The sequence below is a fragment of the Semicossyphus pulcher genome, unplaced genomic scaffold, assembly GCF_022749685.1.
Source record: "Semicossyphus pulcher isolate SPU_LCO1_2020_fin unplaced genomic scaffold, fSemPul1.0.p SCAF_11, whole genome shotgun sequence".
NCBI lineage: Eukaryota > Metazoa > Chordata > Actinopteri > Labriformes > Labridae > Semicossyphus > Semicossyphus pulcher.
In genome coordinates, this window is record NW_027211615.1 from 9,542,748 (window position 1) to 9,566,450 (window position 23,703).

Genomic DNA, 23,703 nt, shown 5'->3' on the forward strand with positions numbered 1-23,703 from the left:
GCAAATACAGGAACTAAAAGTAATACCAGGGAGGACACAGGAAGTTTCTTTGGGCTGTTTTGCAAGTTCATTCTGTTTCTGCAAATAAGAAGGGACTCCTAGGTTTCTTTTTTGCACTTTTAACTGACTTTGAAGCAGGAATACCAAAGGCTGAAAATGGAGGACGATAAACATGAGGGTAAAGTTCCTGTTGTTGAAGATACAAAGGCGAAGGTGCTCTTTGAAACTGAAGCATCACTCGGGCCTGATGACAAAGCTGATTACCCTCTGGCTGGGACTAACTCCATCTACTCTGCGATTCTGAGCAGAAATGAGGCCGTCAAAGATGCCAAGCGTCTTAAGACTTTTTTGGAACTGCGAGACAAATACGTGAAGAAGAAAGTGGTCTTTGAAGACCCTCTGTTCCCTGCAAATGACTCCTCACTCTTCTACAGTCACAAACCCTCTATGAAGTTTGAGTGGAAACGTCCCTCGGTGAGTGCCATATTCTTAAGGCTTACATTCACACTTAATAAATAAAATGTCTACTCTACAATCCCTCATCACTTCTACCATTACATATGGATGGAGTGTCAGATTGTTTGTGGATGCATAGCTTTGGGTTGTCACCTTCTACAATCACAGACAGCTGACTCTCACACAGGAGGACACACTCTGCCAGAGCATAGTAGCTACTCAGCTTTGGTTGCAGAGTTTTATATTTGAAACACTTTCAAGAGGGTTTGAGAGCCTTCCAGCACTCCAACTTTAACACAATATTGTGCTGACTTGTAGCTCTAACAGGAGGACTTTTGTGAAGAAAAGTTTAGCTTTGTTTGGCATGAAGAGAAACTTCCTAGATCCAAAGTACCTGCCAAGTACCTGACACAGATATAAATACTAATTTCAATTCTCAATTCAACACTCAATTCCTACATTCAAACTTTTACTTTAATAAAGCTATAACAGTTTTATGAGCAAAATGCATTAAGGTATCCAAAATGAGAGTTCTCTATTTTAGAAAGACCATGGTGAGTAATATTAGCCTATGATGTAGGTAGAAGTGTTGCAGATAATGCTTAGGTCAATGTTTAACTATTTAACTAGATATAATTTGTATACTCTCGCAAGTTAATCATATTTTTTCAAATATTTTTCGTAGATTTTTTCATAAGATTTATCTACAGTGTAACATACTGTAGCCTATGTCTAATGGCGAATACAAGTAGAGGAGTAAATCTTGTATCTCTCAAAATATTAAGCTAATGCTAGCAGCTGGTTAGCTTAACACAAAGAGTAGTAGCAGGGGGAAGCAGCTAGCCTATGGGTTAAACAAACAAGATAATGTGTGTTAATTAGTGATCTTAAGTATCACTGGTAGGTACAGTTTGTAATCTGGACAGAGCAGGGATAACTTTTCCCCTCTGTTTATAGTCTTTGTGCTAGCTAAGCTAACTAGCGGCTGGCTGTAGATAATAAGTATGACCCCCAATTGTTTTAGGTAAAGTTTAAGTTTTAAACAAAACAAACTTGGAAGTTAATCATATTTTTCTAAAAATATTTGTGTACATATTATCAAAATTGTATCTACAGTAAAACAGATGTCAGATAAAAGAGGAGTTAAGTAGCCGATAAATGTAGAAGGCTATCTCTTCACAAAATATTAAGCTGATGCTAGCAGCTGGTTAGCCAAGCACAAAAAACCCTTGCATGTGAAAACAGTTAGCAGTTAGGGAAACAAGATAATATGTGGTAATATCCGAGCTTTAGAAGTGTTGACAGGTGGATTATGATATACAGAGCTTGAATAACTATTTTCCGCTGTTTACAGTCTTCATGTTAGGCTAAGCTAACTGGCTGCCAACTGTAGCTACTTTTTTAACTTGTAAGGTAAAGGATTTTATGGACAAAATGTAGTGTAGTTTGAAGTTTGATTTGTGCTTGATTGCTGATGGTAAATGTAACTTTAGACATTCAGCTGGGATTAGTGATACATGAATCCCGTCCAGGGGTCAGCAGTGCAGCATGAGCTAAATTGGGATCATGACTCTGCCTTTTTACGGCGTTAAGTCAATCAGATGATGAGGGGAACAGAATCAATGCTGGGCATCCCCTGGACTAAAACATGATATCTGACACCTTTATCTGATGTTACCCTCTGTTCTATCTATCTACTTCTCTTTTGGATTTGCAGAAGCCTAATAAAGTGAAAGTATCCAGTATTTCACTGGATTTCTTTTTTTTTTACAGAGATATTTCACTATTTCCTTCCTATTCTTTTAATCTCCTTGTGACCCCCTCAGATTCATCTTGTGACCCTTTGGGAGCATTTAAAGTCACAATGTGGGGAAGACTTTTAGAAGACCATTAAATACTTCTATATAAAATCTCTCTCACAACAAGAAGCAGTATTATCTCCAAAATACATTTTCACAGTATCAGCTTAAACATCCCCAAACACCCACTGATGACAGTCTAAGTGTTAAAATGCCTTTAATAACCGTGTTAATATATTAATATGATGGATGATAAGTTGGTCATTTCCAGCAGGACCACACAGTCAATCACTCTGCCATGTCAGCGATGCAGTGCATAGGTATGAGGTGAGTGCTCCTCTGCATTCAGCACAACATTATCACTTGTTGAGGGGACTAAAAGGTCATGACCAGGGGACCTCAAACAGCTGCTTCCTCATAAATATGCAGTCAATGCAGAGCGGGTTTCACAGTCCCAGCAGGTCCAACTCAGCCAGAGAAATTTCTCCCACTCGCTTTCAGTTTCAGGGTCGAGCCCTCTCCTTGTCAGTCAAGTCAGTTGTAGATTTGTAAATGTTGTTGTGGGAGTCAAATGTTGACCAATACAAAGATGATACCTTACTTTGACATATATTACACTTTTACATACATACTTTTACATATATATATATATTTTTAAAGATAATTTTTTGGCTTTGCCTTTATTTATAGGACAGCTGAAGAGAGACAGGAAATGTTGGAAAGAGAAAGTGGGGGATGACCAAATGATTGGCAGGCCGGGAGTCGAGCCTGTGGTCAGTGCGTTGAGGACTGTAGCCTCTGTACATGGTTGTGCCTGCTCTACCAACTGAGCTAAACTTGCACTCCATGACTCGTTCTTTAACAAAAATATTTCACTTAACAAAAGAAGCCAAAGCTCTCAAATCGTATCCAAATACAAAAAGTCGAACAAAAACTTTCCTAAATAGAACTTACGTCTAAAATTTGATATAGAAATTGAGAACAACAAAACGTGTGATGAAGCGGTCGGTAGCTAGGCTAGGTAGCTAGTTCTAACATCGAATTTCTCAAGCTTCTAGTTCAACAAAATCGCAGACGTTTGACATGATATGTTAAAGTAGCCACACTGACCACTTTTAAGTCATATGGACTACCGTCTAGTTTGTCAGTGCTGATGTGTTCGCAATCCGGTGCAGCCAGCTTGTTTGTTTACAAAAAATGCCATAGCAGCTTTTTAGCAAGTCCCATATTATTTAAAGTAATAAACTTTCATGTAAATAAATGTCTGTTATGTCACTCTCTGTCACTGAGTGAGGTAACACAATGGTGATTGAGGCTATGGCCCACTGATGAAAGCCTTTGTATTGCAGTATTACAGACTGGCTGTCTGTGGCGACATTCACAGAAAAAATCTCAAGTGGCGCCCAGTTAGTGACGTGTTTTCCATCAGCCAGCAGTGGTTGGTCTGCCAGAGAGGGTAGGCGGAGCTAAGCGGCTGCTTTTCCAGTCACTGCAAGTGTTGCGAGTAAACATGGCTGAACAGACAAAGAAAAGATGGATGACTACAGATACAACCTCAAAAATAAGTGAAAATCCAAAGAACAAGAAACAAATTGGACGCTCAGATGAAGGCAAACAGTCTGAAAAGAAAAGCCACCGCCAGCGAGGAAAATCAAGAGTTACAACCGGCGCCAACCGTGGACGTCACACATGCAGCACTGTCTGGATATCTGGGAAGTGTTCTCCCGCAATTACTGTTTATCACCACAGGTGCCGCCAAAGAGAACGAAACTGAGATCTTTGAGATTAGCACTTTAAACATTTTTGACAGGCCGGACTTGAATCAGGTCGGATGGAAATCTGTCTGGATGGGAGGGAGACCAGACACATCTGCCAGAGCAAATAAAAAACAAACTACACACAGATTGGTCTGGTTCCAAGGCTAGCTTTGACTATGTAGCATGTATGGTAAGATACTTGGAATTTAAATTTTCCTTGTTGTAGTAACGCCTGTTTATTTTAAAATAGGGGTTTCATCTTATGAGGTAATTCATAATGAGAAAGAGGATTTGAACTCTGATTTCACAACAAGCTCAGAACAATAACACTTTTCTAACACTCTTTTTTTTTCCTATGACAGGAAATATGTGAAAACCCCCAGTTCATCATAGACGGAGCCAACAGGACAGACATCTGTCAGGGAGAATTGGGTAACTTTTTAACTGTTTCTGCTTTCGACGAAGTGGCTGGAAAGCACTTAAGTACAGCAATGCATGCAAATGTTGACCTGACTGACGTACTATGGTTTGGGGTTTTTAACATGAGATAACTGGTCTTTCCAAGTTTTTGTAGGCCTCAGACTTAGACAATACATTACAGTTTTTTAGCCTACTAAAGCCTGGATTGCTGATTGATTGCTGACCATGTACAATGTAGAAAGAGACTTTATAATGGTGCAAAAAGTCATATGTTACACTTTTATTCTTCTGTATGTGCTGCATGTTTGGTGGATATGTTAAGAAAATAAAATATGTATAACAACATAGAGTACAGCCAAGATATGAGGGTTGGAAACCAGAGCTGGGTAATCAATTTAACAGCTGCACTGACCATAAGAATTAGTCTTAACCTAGCTACCTAGTGATGTTGACGACTGACATGTGCAATAATGTTGCTTTAATCGGTGACATCTCTGTTTCTCTATGAAGCGGTAATCTTGGATCAAGTGTTTCATAGCTCATGAATCTGCTGCTGACAGGTGACTGCTGGCTGCTGGCGGCCATCGCCTGTCTGACGGTGAACGAGAAGCTGCTGTACAGAGTGATCCCCCCGGATCAGAGCTTCACTGAGAACTACGCCGGCATCTTCCACTTCCAGGTTTTTAAATGCATCTTTGACAGATATGACGCTGTACTTCAAATTTGACAAATGTCAAACTATTCCTTTAATTTCAGCCACAATAGTGTAATCAGATTTGGACAAAAAGTATTGATTAAAACATTAAACTAAGACCAAATGTGATTTCATTTATAATCTAATTTACAATCTAAACATTACAGGTGCTTGTCTCTATAGTAATAAATGCTTCTCCTCTGTCTCATCTCTGACTTTCCTGTTTTAAACCTGTTATATCTCCTCATAATTAGTTCTGGCGTTATGGCGCATGGATCGATGTGGTTGTGGATGATCGTATCCCCACCTGCAAGAACCAGCTGGTTTTCACCAAATCTTTCAGGAAAAATGAGTTCTGGAGCGCTCTTCTGGAAAAAGCTTACGCAAAGTAAGCACAGTATATTCACTCGCCACATTGGGATCTTGAAGATTTCAATTCACTCAGCGTATGTTCAGATTTCCCGCCCTTCTACTGGAAACAATGTTAAACAAGATGTTTGACACCTTAAACCACTGACCTCTTATCTTGCTTCTATAACATTTATTGCACTTCAATTGAAATCTGTTTTTAGATCCAATTTAAAACTAAATTTACTATCAATGTGTTATAATTATTTGCAGCCTAGTGGCATTTAAAAAAAATTCCAGCTGGTGAATTGACCTGTATTGACTTCTGTCTCAGGTTGCACGGCTCCTATGAAGCACTGAAAGGTGGGAACACTTTGGAAGCCATGGAGGATTTCACAGGAGGAGTTACCGAGTTCTTCGAGCTGTCCGAGGCGCCCAAAGAGCTCTACAACATCATGAGGAAGGCGCTGGAGAGAGGCTCTCTGATGGGCTGCTCCATAGACGTGAGTGCTGATGAAAGTAGTGAAATAAAAAAGCAGAGAAAAGTCAATGTGCAGAAAACATGACGGAACTCAAACAAACAAAGAAGCAACAAAAAAACATGGTTTTATTATGAGCCATGCTGCCACACTTCCTGCCTTCCATTTTTCTTGGTTCTAGGAAAAGTAGATTTTACCAAATTAATTCAAAATAAATGAATAAATTCAGATATTTTTAGAAAGACATTTGGCACCAGAATCCAGTCATTGATTTTTCGTGTTGTGTGTGTCAGATTTTTTCAGCCAGTGAACTGGAGAGTCGGACTGATCAGGGGCTGGTCAGGGGTCATGCCTACTCCATCATCGGCCTGGCTGAGGTACAGTTAAACAGCCCTTACTTTAAATGCAGATTTTTTATGAGAATTCTTTTTAAAATATTATAAAAATAACAAATGTTGGTTGTTGTGTTTAGTGTGACGAGGTTGGAAAGAACTCCAAAATTCGTCTGATCCGCCTCCGTAATCCCTGGGGTTTTGTGCTGTGGAAGGGACCCTGGAGTCCGAAGTAAGACTTCAATTTAGCTTTTTATACTGTTTTAAAAATCTATCATGTTTGCAAAAATACTGAGGTAGAACTTCCCTTAATGTGTTTTATTATGATTGTGTCTTTCTGTAGCTCAGACGAATGGTCGACTCTTTCCATCGCAGACAGGGACAATCTAAAAAAACAGACAGTAGAGGCGAGTGAGTTCTGGTGAGTTCAACCACTTTGATGTCACATCTGTAATTTGAGCTTGTTCTGTACTTTAGTCCAGCATGACCCTCCCTCACAACTACTGCATCATGATATTCAGTTAGCCACTAACAAGCCAAAATGTCCGTTAGAACAACCGTGTTTACTGGGAATCCTCAAACCCACGACTTTCGGCCTCAGCTTTAGTGCTACAGTAGCATGCTAACATGCTAAACGTGAATCCTTACGTTAGTTTTTTTTTTTCTCATCATAAACAAAACAACGAAAATTATACACAATGTTACCATTCTATTTGTTTCTTGATATTTTGTAATCTTTAAGCAAAATTAGAGCATATGCTTGTGCAAAATGGCAAAAGCTTCAACGTTAGAGTGCATGCTAAAATGTTAGCATCATAGCAGTCGCCTACTTACCGACTGAATTAGCAGCTCAAATGACAGCTGAGCCCAAAAGAGCAACAGAGGAGGGATCATTCTCCCAGAAAGTCTTTCTTCTACATGTTCCCCTCCAGGATGTCTTTTGATGATTTCAAGAAGAACTTCACAAAGCTGGAGATGTGCAACCTGACCCCCGACACGCTGCAGAGGGACGAGAGACACAGCTGGACCGTGTCGGTCAACGAGGGTCGCTGGGTGAGAGGGAGCTCTGCTGGCGGCTGCAGGAACTTCCCAGGTTTGCTTTTTCTTCTTTTAAAGCAAATTCATTGTCTTTAAGTTTTGCATGGCTCATAGATCTATATTCAAGCTCATAAGATTAACTTTTTATTCTTTACAGACACTTTCTGGACCAACCCTCAGTATCGGCTGCAGCTGTATGAGGAGGATGACGACCCCGAGGAAGGGCAAGTGGTCTGCACTGTCGTCGTGGCCTTGATGCAGAAAGGTCGCAGGATGCAGCGCCATCAAGGGGCCAAATTCCTCACCATCGGATTTTCCATCTACGAAGTAAGATGACCCGAAATCACTCCGATTTTCTACAGCATGTGATGAGCTCATGTCCATTCACTGAACTACTTCTTTGTCTTTGCAGGTGCCGAAGGAGGTATGCCCGTCTGGGAGCAGGACGTTGTTTGAATAAGTCAGCACTTTCACAGCCTTGACATGTATTTCTAGTCCTTGTGTATCTGCATTAAGTCAGTGTAAATTTAGTTTTAAAGAAGCTGGTTGCTGGATGTTGTTAGCTTTGGACCAAATTAGGCTAGCTGTTTCTGGCTAAGCTAGGCTAAACAGATGCTTGCAATAACTTCGGGAATAACGAAGGAAATAATCTTATGGCCCAAAGCTTCGAAACAACTCCTTTAGCTTTTCACTTTTACATTAACTTCCATCATCAACTCTTTCTCTAATTTCAACTCTATCCACAGATGTGTGGAAAGAATGCACATCTGCAGAAGGACTTCTTCCTGTACACGGCCTCCAAGGCGAAATGTAAAACCTACATTAACCTGCGGGAGGTGACGGAGCGCATCCGTCTGCCCCCAGGAGAGTATGCCATCATCCCCACGACCTTTGAACCCCATCAGGAGGGAGAGTTCATCCTGAGGGTGTTCTCTGAGAAGCAGAGCACGTCTGAGTAAGGATCACTGATAGGGGACAGCGGCCATGTTTGGTGGTGCAGCTGAGGGACTGGGGGGGGTTTACAATGAAATAGGGGAATATAGTGATTGCTGTAGGGACCAGCATGAATCCTAACGTGTTTTTCCTCACAGGGAGGCGGAGAACACGATCGGATCTGACCAAATTCAGGTTTGCAACATAACATGTTTCATCCACCTTGTTCTTTAAACCTGTCTGTCTTTTCCCAGCTCATACTGTTTTTCCCACAAGAGTAACTAACTTGATAAGGAAAGTTTTCCCCTCCTTTTTCATCTCATTCCATCCTTCTGTCCTTCTTGTCTTATTGATCATCAGCAAGACAAGAAAAGGAAAGAAAAGGTAATGCATGCATGTGGCAATACGACTTTTCTTTTAAACCCTGCTTCCCCCTCTGCTCCTCTCCCTCATATGTCAGCTGATAGCAATGTTTGTAGTTTGAGTTTGTGCCATTTTTAAATATTTAGATTATAAACTGTGACATGACTTTAAATTAACTCTCCCTTTTCTGTTTTCTTTGTCTTTTACAAACCATCTCTCCTCTTACCGACCTCTGCCATCACCCACCTACCAGCCTATTGTATTTGTGTCAGACAGAGCGAGGGCCAACAAAGAAATCGAGCACGACGGCATTCTGGGAGAGAAGAAGAAACCAAAGGTAATGTCTTCTTATTGCAGGAACACAGGGAGTGTCATAGACAGAGCAAAATACAAACAGACTCCACTTTGAAAAAGAGCTCATGGTGACTTGCCCCTGGCTTAATTACTGGTACACTGACGGCTCTGAAGTGCAGTCCTGAGCCAGTGAAATAACATCGCCGGGCATAAAAGGACCGAGTTTGAAGCCAACTGATCTCAAGTGGCTCAGCTGCACCTGTCTTCCCATAAGCGTATACAGGCCTGCTTGTTTATGTCTTTCACTAATGTGCTGCTCTCCTCTGGTTCTATAAGGAAATGCATCCAGAGCCAATCAATCACTGACAGGAGAGATATTAATAGAGCAGCAGGAACAAGTTGATGAAGGGGGAAAATGTTTTAATATTCCTGATATAATAACATGTTGGATGATTAAATTATAATAAAAGAGAAGTAGCTGCACAATATTCATTTAAAATAAATCAAATGTCTGCCTTTGTGCTGCTTTAAACAATATACAATAAACAATAAACTGGAGCGCAGTCATAGCTAACATTTACAAATTACATACATTAAAGTTTTTACAACTCGTATAACAGTCAAGAACTTTAAGAAGCCCCCAAACTTCAAATCTGTTTGATTGCAATCAGGCTAGCCATAGCTAAAGCTAATGTAGCACCTTTTTCAAACTTGTTTTCAAAAACCTATTTATGGTTGAATGTTTTCAGATATTAAGTTTGTTCTATCACTTTATCTTTAATAAGGCAGTAACAAAATGGAACCATAATGAAGCAAAAAAAGGGGAAACAATAGAAAAACAAGTCATGCTAAACGACAAAAGCTTAAGCTAACTAGCAAGATTACATAGCCTTTATGTTGTCTAAAGGCCAATCATAAATAGGCCAAACATGAGATAATCTTCCAAAAACACGCACTATTAAGACTTTAAAGAGCAGCTCCAGTCATGTTTTAAAACATGAAATGCTCTGCTTGAAATAATAAATTGTGTCTGATATGCAAAATATGTTTAATTACCTTGTAAAAATCCTCCCAAGGCATCTCCTCCTTTTCCCTCATTAAAAATTCCTACATCTCGTGCTGGGCTACAGACTACAAGTTTTAATAATTAGTATGATTTAAAGAAACATGTTGTACTAACTGCAATGTGTGTTTGTTTAACTTTGCCCAATAAACATAAAGTTTCCTTAATCTACATAGTCCCCGCCCACTATGTGCTTACATTTCTCCTTTCGTAAGATTACAGCCGAAAACAAAACACGTCTCTGCCATCGTTTAGTGGCAACTTGTTGAAACTTAGCTAGCTTGAAATGTAGTAATTAGTAGGAGCATTGCTAACGTTAGTAGTCAGTAGTGAGTTTGGAAAGATGACGACGACGGTTACAGCTGGCTCGTGCGTCGCCGAAGTGGTTACTTTTTATTTTTGCTGTCTGTCTATTCAAGAATTAATGCTCTTCTGTCCCTCAGCGAAAACTACTTGAACCTGAGGAGGAGACTGAGGAGGAAAAACAGTTTAGAGCCATTTACCAAAAGATCGCTGGTGAGGTGAGTGAACAGAGAGGAGGAGAGAGAGAACAACACAGGATCATGTGGATGTCTGAGTGTAATATTTGAGTTAATATACAACAAATTATTCCTCTTTATTTCAGGACATGCAGATCTGTGCCAATGAACTCAAGACGGTCATGAAGAACGTACTCTCCAAACGTGAGGACACTGCTAAATTAAGACTATTACAGTCACTTTCAGGTGCAGATCAGTCACACAGAGCTGTCCTTTTCTACAGATAGTGAAATTAAGACAGAAGGTTTCAGCCTTGAGACGTGTCGGAGTATGATCGCCCTCATGGATGTATCCTTTCAGACGCTTGGTTACCCATTCAAAACCTCCCACATCCAATAGCTGGTAATAAAAAGTACAACAAAAATCACGTTAAACTTTGCTTTTCTGCTGTGTTGGTGTCTCCATAACTACCCTTCTCTCAGACCGACGGGACGGGAAAACTGAACCTGCAGGAGTTCAAACACCTGTGGAAAAAGATCAAAGCGTGGCAGGTAGGACAGACAGCAGTAACCCTCCCAAGCTTCTCCTGATCATGTTTAACAAGCGTTCATCTGTCGGTCTCCTCGTGTGTTTGCAGCTGATCTTCAAACGTTACGACAAAGATAAATCCTGGTCCATCAGTAGCTTTGAGATGAGGAACGCTGTTAATGAAGCAGGTGAGCAGCATGTGACAGAAAATACCTTTATGGATGATTCTGTTTGCATTCCACTCATTCTGTATATTTATTTATAACAGCCAAATGTTAGATGCAGCATCATTCAGTGAAGTTAAAAAAGAACGTTATATTATGATAAAATGGTTAAATTCCGTCTTGTAAGAATAATTTCCACCATGAACCTGATGTCTGTTTCTCCTTCACATGAAGGCTTTCACCTCAACAGCCAGCTATATGACATCATAGCGATGCGCTACGCAGACGAACACCTCAACATAGACTTTGACAGCTACATCTGCTGTTTTGTGAGGCTAGAGGGCATGTTCAGTAAGTACAGATCACACCTACGTGTATGCATGTAAACTATATTGTTGATGGCGTCACACTACTACTGCACTTAAAAAACGGATTCAATTTACAATTCAATTTTTACCCCATGCTTTTAGCTTGTTATCTTTTTCTTAAAGAAACACCGGATGGTGAAAATATACAATATTTAAGCACCTTTTATGCATCTTAATTTAACTGCCAAATCCCACTAATTCTGGTGTGCATAAATCGCTGAGTTGCGTCTGATCTGTTGTGTCTCTTTCAGGGGCTTTCAACGCCTTTGACAAAGACGGAGATGGAATAATCAAACTCAACGTCCTGGAGGTGAGACAGTTGTGGGGATTCTTCACATGACATTCTGTGTCTTAGACTATGTTTTTATCAATGTCTGTATGTCATTGCTCTTTTTTTGTAACACACCTATTGAGACAAATGCAGGAACTAACGATTATCCTCACCGTTGATGATTGTCTCAATTATTTGTTTGGTCTATTAATGTCAGAAAATGTTGAAAACAGTGGATCATGATGTCCCTAATAGAGAGGTTCAGTTTACTGTCAGAAAATATTCAGGTTTAGGGGAAGGAATCAGAGTATTTCTACGTTTTCGTTCCTAAAAAATGAACTTAAATTATCGAAATAGTTTTATTTAACGTACTTGTCACTGAGGCTTTGCAGCTCTGATGAAGACATGCTTGTAATGCAGTATAAATATGAAAGTAGTAGGTTGCCAACTTAAAGGCAACATACTCTAGTTTTTCCAGAGTTTTAACCACAGCACACAGTCGTCAAACTGGCTAAAACACGAGAACAGTCTGAGTAATCAGAAAAAGAAAAACCGAGATTGCAATTGTGAGTTTCTGCTGTGCTGGATTACTTTTTACTGGTGCGTCGACATTTTGTTTTTAATGAATAGAGGACCAAAATGATCAGAACTCCTGCTGTAAATCAACATCACAAACTAAAGCTTAAAAAATGACCCTAATGTTCAACAGACTCTGACACCAACTAATAAAAAAAGTTGAATTAAGGTAGAGGTACTTACACTGCTGTGTTTTATCTCTTTACAGTGTGTCTAATATGTTTGTTTGCTACATCTCCCTCCAGTGGCTCCAGCTGACCATGTACTCTTAAGTCTTCCACTGACACAGCTGCAGACAGTTGATGCTCACATTCGTGATTCAACCTCTGGACGGCCCCTTTTATTTTTTTTAAAGAGTATTTTTGCACAGATTTTATGACAAAATTAAGTCTTGAAGTCAGAATTGAAGGTTTGATGATTTCTGCTGCTTTATGTGATATTTACATGTCTGTCCTCGCTCAGGCTTCGTTGGTTTAGATTTAATGTCCGCTTTATTTTAGCTTGTTTTTTAGTGACTGTGTTTTTATCATATCTGTAACGTTGTGAACCATATGTGGTGAGTAATGCAAAGTTAGACATAAGAAAAGTACTCTATGTTCTTCAAATAAAGTGCAGGTGAACACTGAAGTATACTTGTGTTTTTATTGCTGTACACATACAGTACGTATTAAACACGATCAAATACACACTGTGCAATATTACATACAAAATTTAAGGCATCAATCTTCAAGTTACTCTCCTGACAGACTTTGGACTACTTTCTTACACTGCAGGGAAAGACAGATGAGTTTCAAAATATGTTTTCAGAGTGATGAAGGGGATAAGAGCTGGAAGGTTTCTCTGGTTAATGTGAAAAAGTGTTAAATTAATGACTGGCTCATATGATGATGGGAAACAGATTTTTGCAATCAAACTGTCATCACATGAGGAATTAAGTTCTTAAATGTGACAGGAGACAACAGTCTGAGTCGGGAAGTAATTAAGGATCAATTATTACTATAATGTGAGATCAGGTCAAAAAACAGGATGTAAGTGTACGATGACAAGCCAGTGGGTAGGCAGAGGTACAGGTTGTATTTAAACAGAAAGTACAGGTTGTTAAATATAAGCTTGTAGATTTTAAAAACTTGGGTCATGAGCTGTCATTCCATCTCCCTTTGACACAGTTTTGAGGACAATCTCAGATGTAAAATTCTTATAAACGACTTGATCCTCCTGACAATCCTTAAAGACTCTGATCTCCAGAAGAAAAAGCCCTGATCAATACCACAATTAGTAATGTTCTTCAATGTCTTAGGATGTGGGAATGGAGGAGCTTTCAGGCGGTTTCAGGCATCATCTTTACAGAGTAACCTCTCAAATGTTTGACATCAGTTTTTTATGTGAAAAAGGTCGAACTAACAATTTGCAGCTCCTGCAAAGAGTTGCACAAAGTCTGATAAATTGCCTCCAATGATGTTACTCGAGTAAGTTTTGAAGTGAGCTTCTGTGCAAAAGCTACTCTGACGTGCAGCGTAGTTTTAGCTGCACATGTGCTCATGACATGAAGGCTTACTGTATAATATATTGTCTAAAGCTATGTCATGTATTCACAGTAAGAAGAAAAATGTTGACCAATGGATCCGAACATAGAGAAATGGATCATTTAACTGCTAATAATTGATGAAAAACCAATGAAATGAAGTGTAAAGAGACTGAATGTCACAGTCCTGTCGTATGACAGCGTCAGGGATCAACGAGTGGCCTCACTGTCACAGAGGTCACACAGTGTGAACAAGATGAATGGAGAATGAAACTAAGAATCCTGGAAAGAACTTCAAAACCCCAGAAAAACATCAGCTGATGTGTTGTAATGGACAAAGCCTCATCTGTTGCATCGCTGCCGTCAGGGCTGCACTTCACTGTCCTTCTCCACGTGGCTCTTCATGTGTTCAGGCAGCTCCTGCAGGACAACACAAACCACACTGATGAACTGATCACATGCTGATGTTCAACCTGCATTCATGTTGTTATGTTATGTGCTGGGTGTCAGGAAAGCAGGAAGCTGTTATTTGGAATATATTTTAAAGTTATAATTTGGAAGATCTCAGTTTCGATCTCTCTAGTGGCACCTTATGGCCATAAATGGTGATTGCGGGGGTACACTTCCCTCATATGCAGACGTCTACGGTTGGCTCCGGCTGTAACTCTTGATTTTCCTCGCTGACGGTCGCTTTCCTTTTTAGACTGTTTAGAGAGTTTTGGTTCATTACCTGTCTGACCATCTGCTGTTTGGAGAAAAACGTGCTGCAGCTTCTCCAGCGACATTTCACCGTCTGCAGATTTGGGTTGCTGTGATCTCTAACCAGGTGCTGAACGAGATGCTCCGCCATGCCGAAGATCAGAGAGCAATTCTGCCACTGGACGGAGGTCAAAGGTCACAAAGACGTGAAGTCAGTCAGAAGGTATAAACAAAAATCTTTAAATATATTCAAGAAGAAGACAGTTGGATTTTTTTCCTTCAAGTGCATCAAACAGATCTAAATTTTGTCTTCTAAAATATCTAAATCTCGTTAGATTGACTCTGTGTGTATTAGATTCTTACCCAGCAGCGGTAGTTCTTCATCAAGTTGAGCTTCACAGCTTGAACGCTGCCGTCATAACAGCCTGTATAGATCTGAGTGCGACAAACAAAGGTAATTTTAAAAACATGAAGTTTTCAAAAGACGATCCTCTTTCATGCAAGTTTAGATCACTCGACGTACCACACTCTTGTGCACGGCCATGCACATCACCATGTCACTGTGACCCCCGTACACCTGCAGGCGGTCATGTGACTAAAGAGAAACAGGGTTAAAGTGATTAATAGGTTGAGAATTCATAATATACAAGAAATACAAGTTTAAAAAATATTACACTAGATATCTGCAGGTTTAAAAAAGTCAAGTTTAAGATCTTTTTAAATGGTGGCTTCAATTAAATTTAATGCAAGATTGTACCTCAGCTCTAACACTGCAAAGACTCTATAATGAATAGAGCCATTAAAACAGGTTGTGTCCACTTTTGGAACGAAACATTAAATATAAAAACTGAGTTATAATGTACCTGTAGCTCGTAGACTCGGATCAGTTGATCCAGAGAGGCTGTCACCATCACCTTCCCCAAGATGACGATTGCTGTGACGGCGTGACCGTGACCTTTGTAGATACGAATCAGCTCCCCCGTCTGTGAATAAACATGGGAGGAAAAAAATCAGAATCAAAAAGCACTCCACATGAATAAAATGTTATATACTTTGCAAAATAATGAATCTATATTATCGTAACCTTCTAATTATTATCATAATATCTTTATCGGCCACTTCAGCGAGAGCAAACAGAGACCATATAAGAAGAGCCTGTAAGTACGCGTCCAATGATTTTTGGGATAACTTAAACTCGTGGGAAGCTTTCACACTTACGTGGATGTTGTAGGCATGAACAGATGTGTCACTGGAGCCGCTGAAGACCAGGTCATTCACCACCTGAGGACAAGAGAGGAGGCACAAATCAGTACACCTGATATATAACCGATAATCTATTAATTGAAGAGCTAAATTTCAGTCAAAATACAGCAATTCAGGAGAAAGTCTGTAAAACTAACCAACTAATTAACAGCACAGGAATATGTAAAAGTCGTAATTAGTCACTTGAGCATGTTTGAGAAGCATCTGCAGGAGTAAATCTAAATAAAGATATAAGAATTTTTATTTATTACAACTATTTAAAGCCTGAATTTGGTATTTACAAATCAAACACAGATAAAATCTCCAAATGTTTACTCTTTCTTATCAGAACAAACACATTTTTAAAGATAAACAGATGTAGTATTTAAAGATGGATGCGTATCCTCACCTTCATGCAGAGCACAGTTTTGGTGTGACCCTGTAGCGAGCGCAGCAGCAGGCCGCTCTTGGCGTCTCGCACGCTGATGGTGCTGTCGTAGGAGCCGACCAGAAGCACTCGGCGGGCGCCCTCCTGAGCTGTGCCCAGGCAGCTCACACCGCGCGGGCCGTGGCACTCAAACACATCCAACTGCTTTAGAGTCTGAGGACAGGAAGCAGGACAAAGTGGAGGAAGAATATGAGAGAGGGAGAGCTGATAACTACGGGCAGACACAGCAAAATGAGTGGCTGCATATACAGATACTGAGAGCAATCTTTAAAGCCTACAGAGCACTTTAAATAATCTGACTGAAATAAAGCCAGTTATGAGGATTGGCTCAAGTTACATCATATGTCAGAGCATAACAAACACAGAGAAGTCAAGTTATCATTTCACTCACCTTTAAGTCATAGCTGGCCACTGATCCATTGGCGAGTCCAGCAAACAGAGTGTTCCAGGCAACGTGCAGACACAGCACTCGGTCTGACAGAGAGATCTGCTCCAGACATTTATTAGTCTGCAGGAGGAAAAATACATCAACTAATTAAAACAAAAAATAGAAAACAATAGTAGGGAGCAGTACTAAAGTTAGAAAAATAAAAATGACATGTTAATGATAACAACAAGGAATCACACTGAAACAAAACATTCATGAAGGTAAATAATCTCAGCAGCCAAAAGGACAACACACTGTATGCTAGCAGAAGACACAGAAGTGAAGTGTGTGTTCAGCAAATCTCTTCAGGGACAAAAAGTGTTACATGATTACAATTTTTAATTCAAATTGCACGGACAGATTGTTTTGTTCAGCATGTTTTTCTTACCTTTATGCTGTAACAGCGGATCGTCTGGTCACTGGATCCGGTGTAGAGGCGCGCCAGCGTGTTCGGCGGGGACGCCACCAGCAGACAGTTGACTTTGTTCGTGTGACCCTCAAACACAGCTTGACACTCGTTGCTCTGAAAACAGAGAGAAAAATATGTATGTATAGCTTATTATATAAAGAGACATGCTGTATATTGTATGTGACACAAACTGATCCCATTAAATAAAACATTGTAATTTTAATGCCTTCAAATGCAATTTTTACTTTTAGTTTCTGAATATATTTTGAGGTATTGTATGTATGTATTAATTCATCAATTAATCAATTTCCTTTGATGATCAGTATTTATCAGTACTTTTCATTTACTTATTTTTTCATGGAGCAGCAATTCTCCTCTGGAAAAAGCCACTGTCAGTCAAAGCTGGTGTTCTCTGTAATCAATAGCTATAATATTTGAAATTGCCACCATAGCTGTGTAGAAAGTTGTACAAACAGCTCGTGGTTTCGCCCATTCTACATTCCTACAACACCCAGCATGCATTGCGCCCCTCCCTCTGAAAGGAACGGCCCAGTGAGACGATGGAGTGAAATACTACTGTTTTCCAGTCAAGGACATTGATCGCTGCAGGCAATAACTCAGAGCGGTACAGAATCCCAAATAGAATGAGAATATACCGGTGGATCGTCTAAAAAATCTTCAGGTCTGCAGTCTACATTTCAAACCTGACGATTTTGAACGAGACATGACATCGAAGGCGGGCGTCCTAGATTGAGGAAGTGTAGTTTAGTGAGCTCCCTGGCCTCCGCCAGGTGACACGTTTTACGTAGTCTGGCGGAGGTTTTCCAGGGCCCAGTGGAGAAGTGGATAGCATCCTCCAAATTGCATTTTTTCCCCCACCATAATGGCATTAGCTCCCCATAAGAGCATGATAGGACTGAGGTTGAAAATCAGCAAACCGGCCCTTTAATACAGAGGGATATTTTTTTTAAATTATATCTGCCTTTTGTCCCAGGTAGGACACAGTAGACAGCAGGCACAAAATGTGTACCATTGTCATCCTACCATCAGACTGTAGGCCCGTGCTGTGTTGTCCCCTGAACACGTGTATAAGCGTCCCTCGTGAACTTGGAGGCCGAGAACAGCGCCGGTGTGATTCATGAAAGGCCCTAAGTACAGATCCTCTTCATCCAACACCTCAATAGACTCTGGAAAACAAAAAGTGATTAACATTTTTAAATCTCTCTTATCTTTGCATCTACAAATGTCCTGGAGGCATTTAAGTAACGCAAGAGATAACACTCACCGAGAGGAGCCTCCTCTTTAACTGGAGGCTGAACTTTTCTGAGTGGGTGAGAGAGAGAAAAGTTGGTTAAATTTAAGCATCATCTTAAAGATTAGGATTCTGTACCACAGTATCTTCAGAAGTGACCTCACCTTTCAGCATGAATCTGCTGACTCGTCTTTGTGCCTGCAGAGCTGAACTCCACACTGACAGACTTCTGAGGAGGCTCTTTGTGGACGGGAGCCTTTGAGACGACCTCCTCGTTGTCGGACTCGTCGATATCAATGACCACCATGTTGGAGGGCTTCATCATCTCGACAGAGTCGTCACTCTCGTCCCCTCCATCTTCCACCAGCGTGACAGCTGGTACACTTTCTACTGCTGTCAGAATTTCTTCCTCAGAATCGACTTCCTGTTCGTCTTCACTCACTAACCTCACCGTCTGTACGCAGTCCTTTAACCCCTCCCTTGCTACTTGCTCCTGTAGCCCGGCGGATGATTTAGGAGAGGTAATCGCTGATGTGGAGGACTCTGTCCTGAGCTGTGTGAAAGATGAAACAGACGATGTAGGAGCAGCTAAGTGTGGCGATGTGAGCAGCAGCGAAGGGAGCAGATTAGAGGGAAACAGGGCCCCAGGAGGGGTAACAGGAACCTGAGGTGCATCAGGGTTGGAGACTGTAGGCAGCTGGCTCATTTCTTGCTTTAATGGAACGGCCGGCAGGTTAAGGGGGCTTGTATGAGGTTGGATGATGGAAGACGCTGAGTTTGTTGGTGGTGGTTGCTGGAAGGAGGCGGTGGGGAAAGCACCAGGGGAAGGAAGGGGAGAGAGTTGTGGTTGCACCACAGCAGCTGCAGCCCCTGCAGAGAAGCTGTTAGCTTTCTCTGCTGCATTAGACCCTCCTGAGTATCCTCCTGAAAAACAGAAAGGAAGAGCTTAATTATTTGCTGCACATGAAGTCATTAGGTGCAAAGAATAACTCTACTGTACCTTGCATCCCCTGCAGGATCTCAATGCGCTTGGCCCTCAGACTGTTGACCTCAGAAGTACACTAGAACAGCAGCAAAGAATAATGATCATGTTAGGGTCCTGTAGTAATGTTAAACAATAACGTATGTGATACTTTCTTAACTGGTGGTGGTACCTGCTGTCTCATCAGCAGCAGTCTTTGGACTTCTGTGTACGCAGCCTGCAGGGCAATGCGAGCCCGGTCCAGAGACTTGTCCAGGTCCTGTAACGAGTGGCTGAGCTCCTCCTCCCTCAGAGAGACGGTCAGCAGCTGGTCCATCTGGTCCTGGTCTACAGAGCAGATGGAAAAATACATTATTGGATGCTTTGTTGAAACCATTTACAAACACTATTGAGCAGATAATGCCTTAAAAGTGCATAATCAATTATGTTATAACACTGCTATATTGTTGGACTCAAGATAGCCAGGTCTTTTTATGTTTTAAAGTCCATGCTGAAGATGCAATTGTCTTTTTCCTCTAATGCATTTTTCCCCCTTGACGCCTACATTACCCACAAATCTGCTTGACTGTTGATAGTTTGGATTTGAGATTTAGTTGTGTTGTAAAGTAACTTTTAACCGTTAGCTTTAAGCAGAAACGAGAAGCAGGCAGCAGCAAATTTGTACTCCTCAGCCCCAACTCATGCCGACTCAAGTGACATCATTTGAGGCAATACATTAGACTTTCAAATCACATTAGCAGAAGTATTTTGCAGCAGTGGTATTAACACCCTGATCCTGCACACTGCCTCAGAAAGAATAATGTAAGAGGGACAAGAGTTTGACCCCAGTCTTATATCACATGCAATCGCTCTGATCTGAGACAAACACTCGTATCAATGAATCGTTGGTTCCCTGGGAGTGCGGTGACGCTACTTTTTTTAATGATGCTGTTTTCAAACAGCTGTGTAACTATATACCATGGACGTATATGTCTATGTACTACATATGTAATAAATACACAATATGGATCTGGTAGCCGTATAAATAATTCTATTAAAAAACAGCACACAAAATATCAGAATTACCCTTTTGTGACTTTGTTCTCTTCTTCTTTCCACTCTGCTGCTCATCACAAACACCCCCATACTGTAAGAATAAACAATAATTAAATTCCAACACTAAATGTATCAACAAGCTGGATGCTTTATTTTTGTCCTACACCGCACACTACTCACTGCTACCATGTTGGGTTTCCTCTTGTTGGCACTACTGGTGCTTCCCAAATCTCTGCTGTCGTCCTCTAAGTCTGGTTCCACCTTCACAGGGGCAGCTTCCACCGTCTGATCGCTGCAGCTTTCCTGAGCTGCACCGGGCTGCTTCGAAGGCTCCTGCACTTGTGAATCTGACTGTGTTTCTGTGTGAGAGTCATTGACTGTTGTGTCCCGTAGCGGAGCAGGTAGTCCAGCCCAGTGTGCAGCTGAGGGGCTGTCTGGGAAGGACTCCCAGTGGAAGCCTTCTGAAAGAGGCATGTCCTTCTCCTCGGCTCGTGTTGACTGCTCTTTTTCTGCCCTGTTCGTCAAGTGAATTCCAAACCTGTTACCGAATAGAATTAAAAAAGCGAAAAAGTATAATTTCTTTGTGCCAAACAAAAGCTTAAATTAAGGTTATGGAGAGAAGACACTTACCTTGGCATTCCCTTCACCCTCTCCAGCTTCTTCCTTTTCATCTCCTCGTACATCTGCCTCCAGCTCGGCTTACTCTGAGGACCCGATAAGCCGAGCAAATTTCCCGCTGCTTTTCGCGCAATTCGAACCTTCCGGGTGATGTTCATGTTTGGCTTTGAGGATGCAGCCCAGCTGGAACATGAGAGTGAAGTCTGACTGTCGTGGGCCACCTGAGAGTCGCTCTCCTTGCTGTTTGAAGGTCCATTAGAGCTACCTGCAACCATTGAGCTCCTCTCATATTGCTGAGTCATTCCTTGTGTCACTGTGACGGTTATCTGCTTCGGCTTAGCAGGGGGAATACTTGAAGGAAAAGAACGGGATGCAGGAGAAGGGGAGTTGACATGTGAGGATTGTACAGAGGTAGCTGCAGCAGAGGGAATGTGGGTTCCACCTGTTGGCTGCTCCTTCTCAGCTCCACCTTGATCAGCTGCCCGGTTGCCCGCCTCACTGTTCTGCCTCCGGGCTTCACGATCCGCTCTGCACGGCTCCCTCACGCCCAGCGCTCTTCTGATTTGCCGTAGCATCGAATTAACGTCGACGTCACGTATGGGAGATGAGCTTTCAGATCTGTTCGCTGAAGCAGATTTAGCTGTTTGTGATCCTCCTTGTCCTGGCTGAGAAGATGTCAGACTCTCATTCTGATCAAAGATGAAGGCTCCACTCTGAGGGAGATGATCGCTGGTGAAGTCGCTGTCTGTTCCACTAGTGTAGTGCTCATTGTAATAGTCAGTCTGGCTGTGAACAGGGTATGCTTTTTGTTCTGGCTGGTTACTCGCCCCTCCTTGGGTGCTGTGTGGTCTTCTATCTGTTTGGGGGCTCTCAATTTTGGCTCTGCTGCCATGATTGCCGACAGAAAAGTTGCCATTTAACCTCATCTGCTGAACTGATTGGGTGTACTGGTCCCGGACAGTTGGTTGAGTCCAAGTTTGACCCGCAGGCTCTTCTGGCGAAAAAGATAATCTTCCACTTTGATTCTGCTGAGTTAATTCTCTTTGAAATGTAGGTCTCTGCAGACTTGACATTTTATTCTCTTTATTTTGAAAAACAGCGGTGTTGCTTCCTTGCTGGTGGGTTCCCTGCATCTGCTTGAGTATCCTCATGTTCACTTGTTTTGGTCGTTGTTCCTGTACCGTTTTGGACACAACTGTGTTTATTCCACTTCCTCCCTGAAGCTTCTCTACACGCTTCTGACCAGCTTGCTGTTTCAGTCTCTTTCTGTGCTTTTTCATTGCTTTCCTCCTGTGTTGGAAAAAGACATTTACACGCCAGAGATTCAGAACAACACAATACAGTCCATTTAATATTACAGAGAATAAAATGCAGGATCTAATATCACCATTTGGAGTCAGTAACTGAATATTCTTACTCCTGAGTCTTCAGTTTCTTGTTCCTGTCCAGGATCCGGTCCAGGGTCTCTTTACCCAAAATATTTAACAGAGGGAGGGGCTTTACATTTTTAAACATCAAGCTCTTCAACTTGGCATTGTGTTGAGAGGTAGAGATGTGCTGAGCATACTCGTTTAAACTCAGTGAGACTGCCTTGCACACATGACAGTCATGATATGAACCCCTGTGGAAGATCATAAAAACAAACACATTTTTTGTCAGTATCTGCGTTAAGCTCGAGCAACTCAGCTCGAGATCTGAAGAGAAAAAAATGGTGCAATGAGTTTGGGGTAAATGCATGTTGTGATTTAAGAAAAAAAACACATAGTTTGAATTAAAACACATTCAGGTGGCACAAAAAGTTATCTTAATAAATACTTGACAAAATTATACTCACGTGCCCAGCACTGTCTCCAGCTCTCTGTGATGCAGCATGCTGTGCATATGCTCATGAGCTTCCTGTAGTTAAGAGTCATATAGTAAAGAATATTGAACATTTTTAAGGGCTACATGTTTAGGAACGGAATGTTAGAAAGACATGCTACTAATTTGATTGTTTTGATACAGTTAAAACCACTTACATGTTTCGCGTACGAGCTGCGACACAGAACACAGTAGATATTTTTGGCCCCCCGGGGAAATTTTCCTTTGTTTTTTTTCTTCTTTGTCACAGGGGGTTTACCCGCCTTTATATGGCGCTTTTGAGTCTTCTCCATTTCTAGTGAAACAATAAATATGATAACTATTAGAAAATAAAGATTTGCACTTGCATTAACTATAAAGAAAGCCCAACGCCAAAGTCTCAATACCATAATAACATCACTAAACTAAATCCATATATTATGGACTATAGAGAGTGTTGCTGGCACTTACGTTATATAAACATATGGGTGAATGCTTGACACAAGTAATAACCGATACTACACTGCTTAAAACAGCAGCAAAACGTGAATGCAAAGACAGAACCAGCCAGCGTCCACTGAAATGTTAACTAAACACGTTTGAGGAGTATTGAACAGCTGCACATTGACGGTCTTTGTCGTTACAACTAACTAACTAAGCCGTTAGTCACAGTTAACGGAATAATGGTACTTTCCTAGCGAATCATAACGAATAAAATATTACGTTCTAAGTGTAAATATATAATATTTACCAGAAAAATTTCACATGGGTACAAGACTCAACTACTGCTGAACCGCCATGTTTTGCCTACGTCATTTACGCTGAGTCTTCGTCAACCAATCGTTCGCTAAAGACGCCAACGGAAGTT

At 41.1% G+C, this 23,703-nt stretch overlaps 2 protein-coding genes across 3 annotated transcripts; one reads left to right on the forward strand and one right to left on the reverse strand.

Annotated features, from left to right (window-relative positions):
• The first annotated feature begins 49 nt into the window (after positions 1 to 49).
• Positions 50 to 12,972, forward strand: capn3b (calpain 3b). The gene is made up of 22 exons (XM_069657789.1): positions 50 to 474; positions 4,375 to 4,444; positions 4,993 to 5,111; positions 5,381 to 5,514; positions 5,809 to 5,977; positions 6,247 to 6,330; positions 6,426 to 6,517; positions 6,629 to 6,706; positions 7,218 to 7,378; positions 7,481 to 7,650; positions 7,736 to 7,747; positions 8,070 to 8,278; positions 8,415 to 8,451; positions 8,873 to 8,956; positions 10,420 to 10,497; positions 10,602 to 10,659; positions 10,739 to 10,803; positions 10,938 to 11,006; positions 11,093 to 11,171; positions 11,382 to 11,498; positions 11,767 to 11,825; positions 12,608 to 12,972. Exons 1-22 carry the CDS (start codon positions 157 to 159, stop codon positions 12,632 to 12,634), a joined length of 2,289 nt encoding a protein of 762 aa, XP_069513890.1. The 5' UTR covers positions 50 to 156; the 3' UTR covers positions 12,635 to 12,972.
• Positions 12,973 to 13,040: 68 nt separating this feature from the next.
• Positions 13,041 to 23,667, reverse strand: znf106b (zinc finger protein 106b). Of its 2 annotated transcripts, none has more exons than XM_069656351.1 (21): positions 23,587 to 23,667; positions 23,015 to 23,151; positions 22,831 to 22,892; positions 22,414 to 22,617; positions 21,009 to 22,286; positions 20,565 to 20,916; positions 20,409 to 20,469; positions 19,516 to 19,670; positions 19,362 to 19,422; positions 18,526 to 19,285; positions 18,395 to 18,432; positions 18,154 to 18,296; positions 17,089 to 17,223; positions 16,665 to 16,781; positions 16,235 to 16,426; positions 15,802 to 15,864; positions 15,447 to 15,566; positions 15,107 to 15,178; positions 14,947 to 15,018; positions 14,615 to 14,761; positions 13,041 to 14,304 (listed from the first exon to the last, which is right to left on the reverse strand). In XM_069656351.1, exons 2-21 carry the CDS (start codon positions 23,147 to 23,149, stop codon positions 14,248 to 14,250), a joined length of 4,224 nt encoding a protein of 1,407 aa, XP_069512452.1. In that variant the 5' UTR covers positions 23,150 to 23,151; positions 23,587 to 23,667; the 3' UTR covers positions 13,041 to 14,247. The 2 variants fall into 2 exon arrangements, with proteins under 2 accessions (XP_069512452.1, XP_069512444.1); XM_069656343.1 differs by having other exon boundaries at positions 20,559 to 20,916.
• Positions 23,668 to 23,703: the final 36 nt, after the last annotated feature.

Bases quoted from the DNA above. Each gene is read 5' to 3' on its own strand.
- capn3b (XM_069657789.1), top strand. From the start codon at position 157: ATGGAGGACGATAAACATGAGGGTAAAGTTCCTGTTGTTGAAGATACA. The intron at 6,518-6,628 runs GTAAGACTTCAA...GTCTTTCTGTAG, and splicing joins AAGGGACCCTGGAGTCCGAA to CTCAGACGAATGGTCGACTC. The intron at 11,007-11,092 runs GTAGGACAGACA...GTGTGTTTGCAG, and splicing joins AAAAGATCAAAGCGTGGCAG to CTGATCTTCAAACGTTACGA.
- znf106b (XM_069656343.1), bottom strand. From the start codon at position 23,149: ATGGAGAAGACTCAAAAGCGCCATATAAAGGCGGGTAAACCCCCTGTG. The intron at 20,917-21,008 runs GTAAGTGTCTTC...ATTCGGTAACAG, and splicing joins AGGGTGAAGGGAATGCCAAG to GTTTGGAATTCACTTGACGA. The intron at 16,782-17,088 runs GTAAGAAAAACA...TTCCTCCTGCAG, and splicing joins TCCGCTGTTACAGCATAAAG to ACTAATAAATGTCTGGAGCA.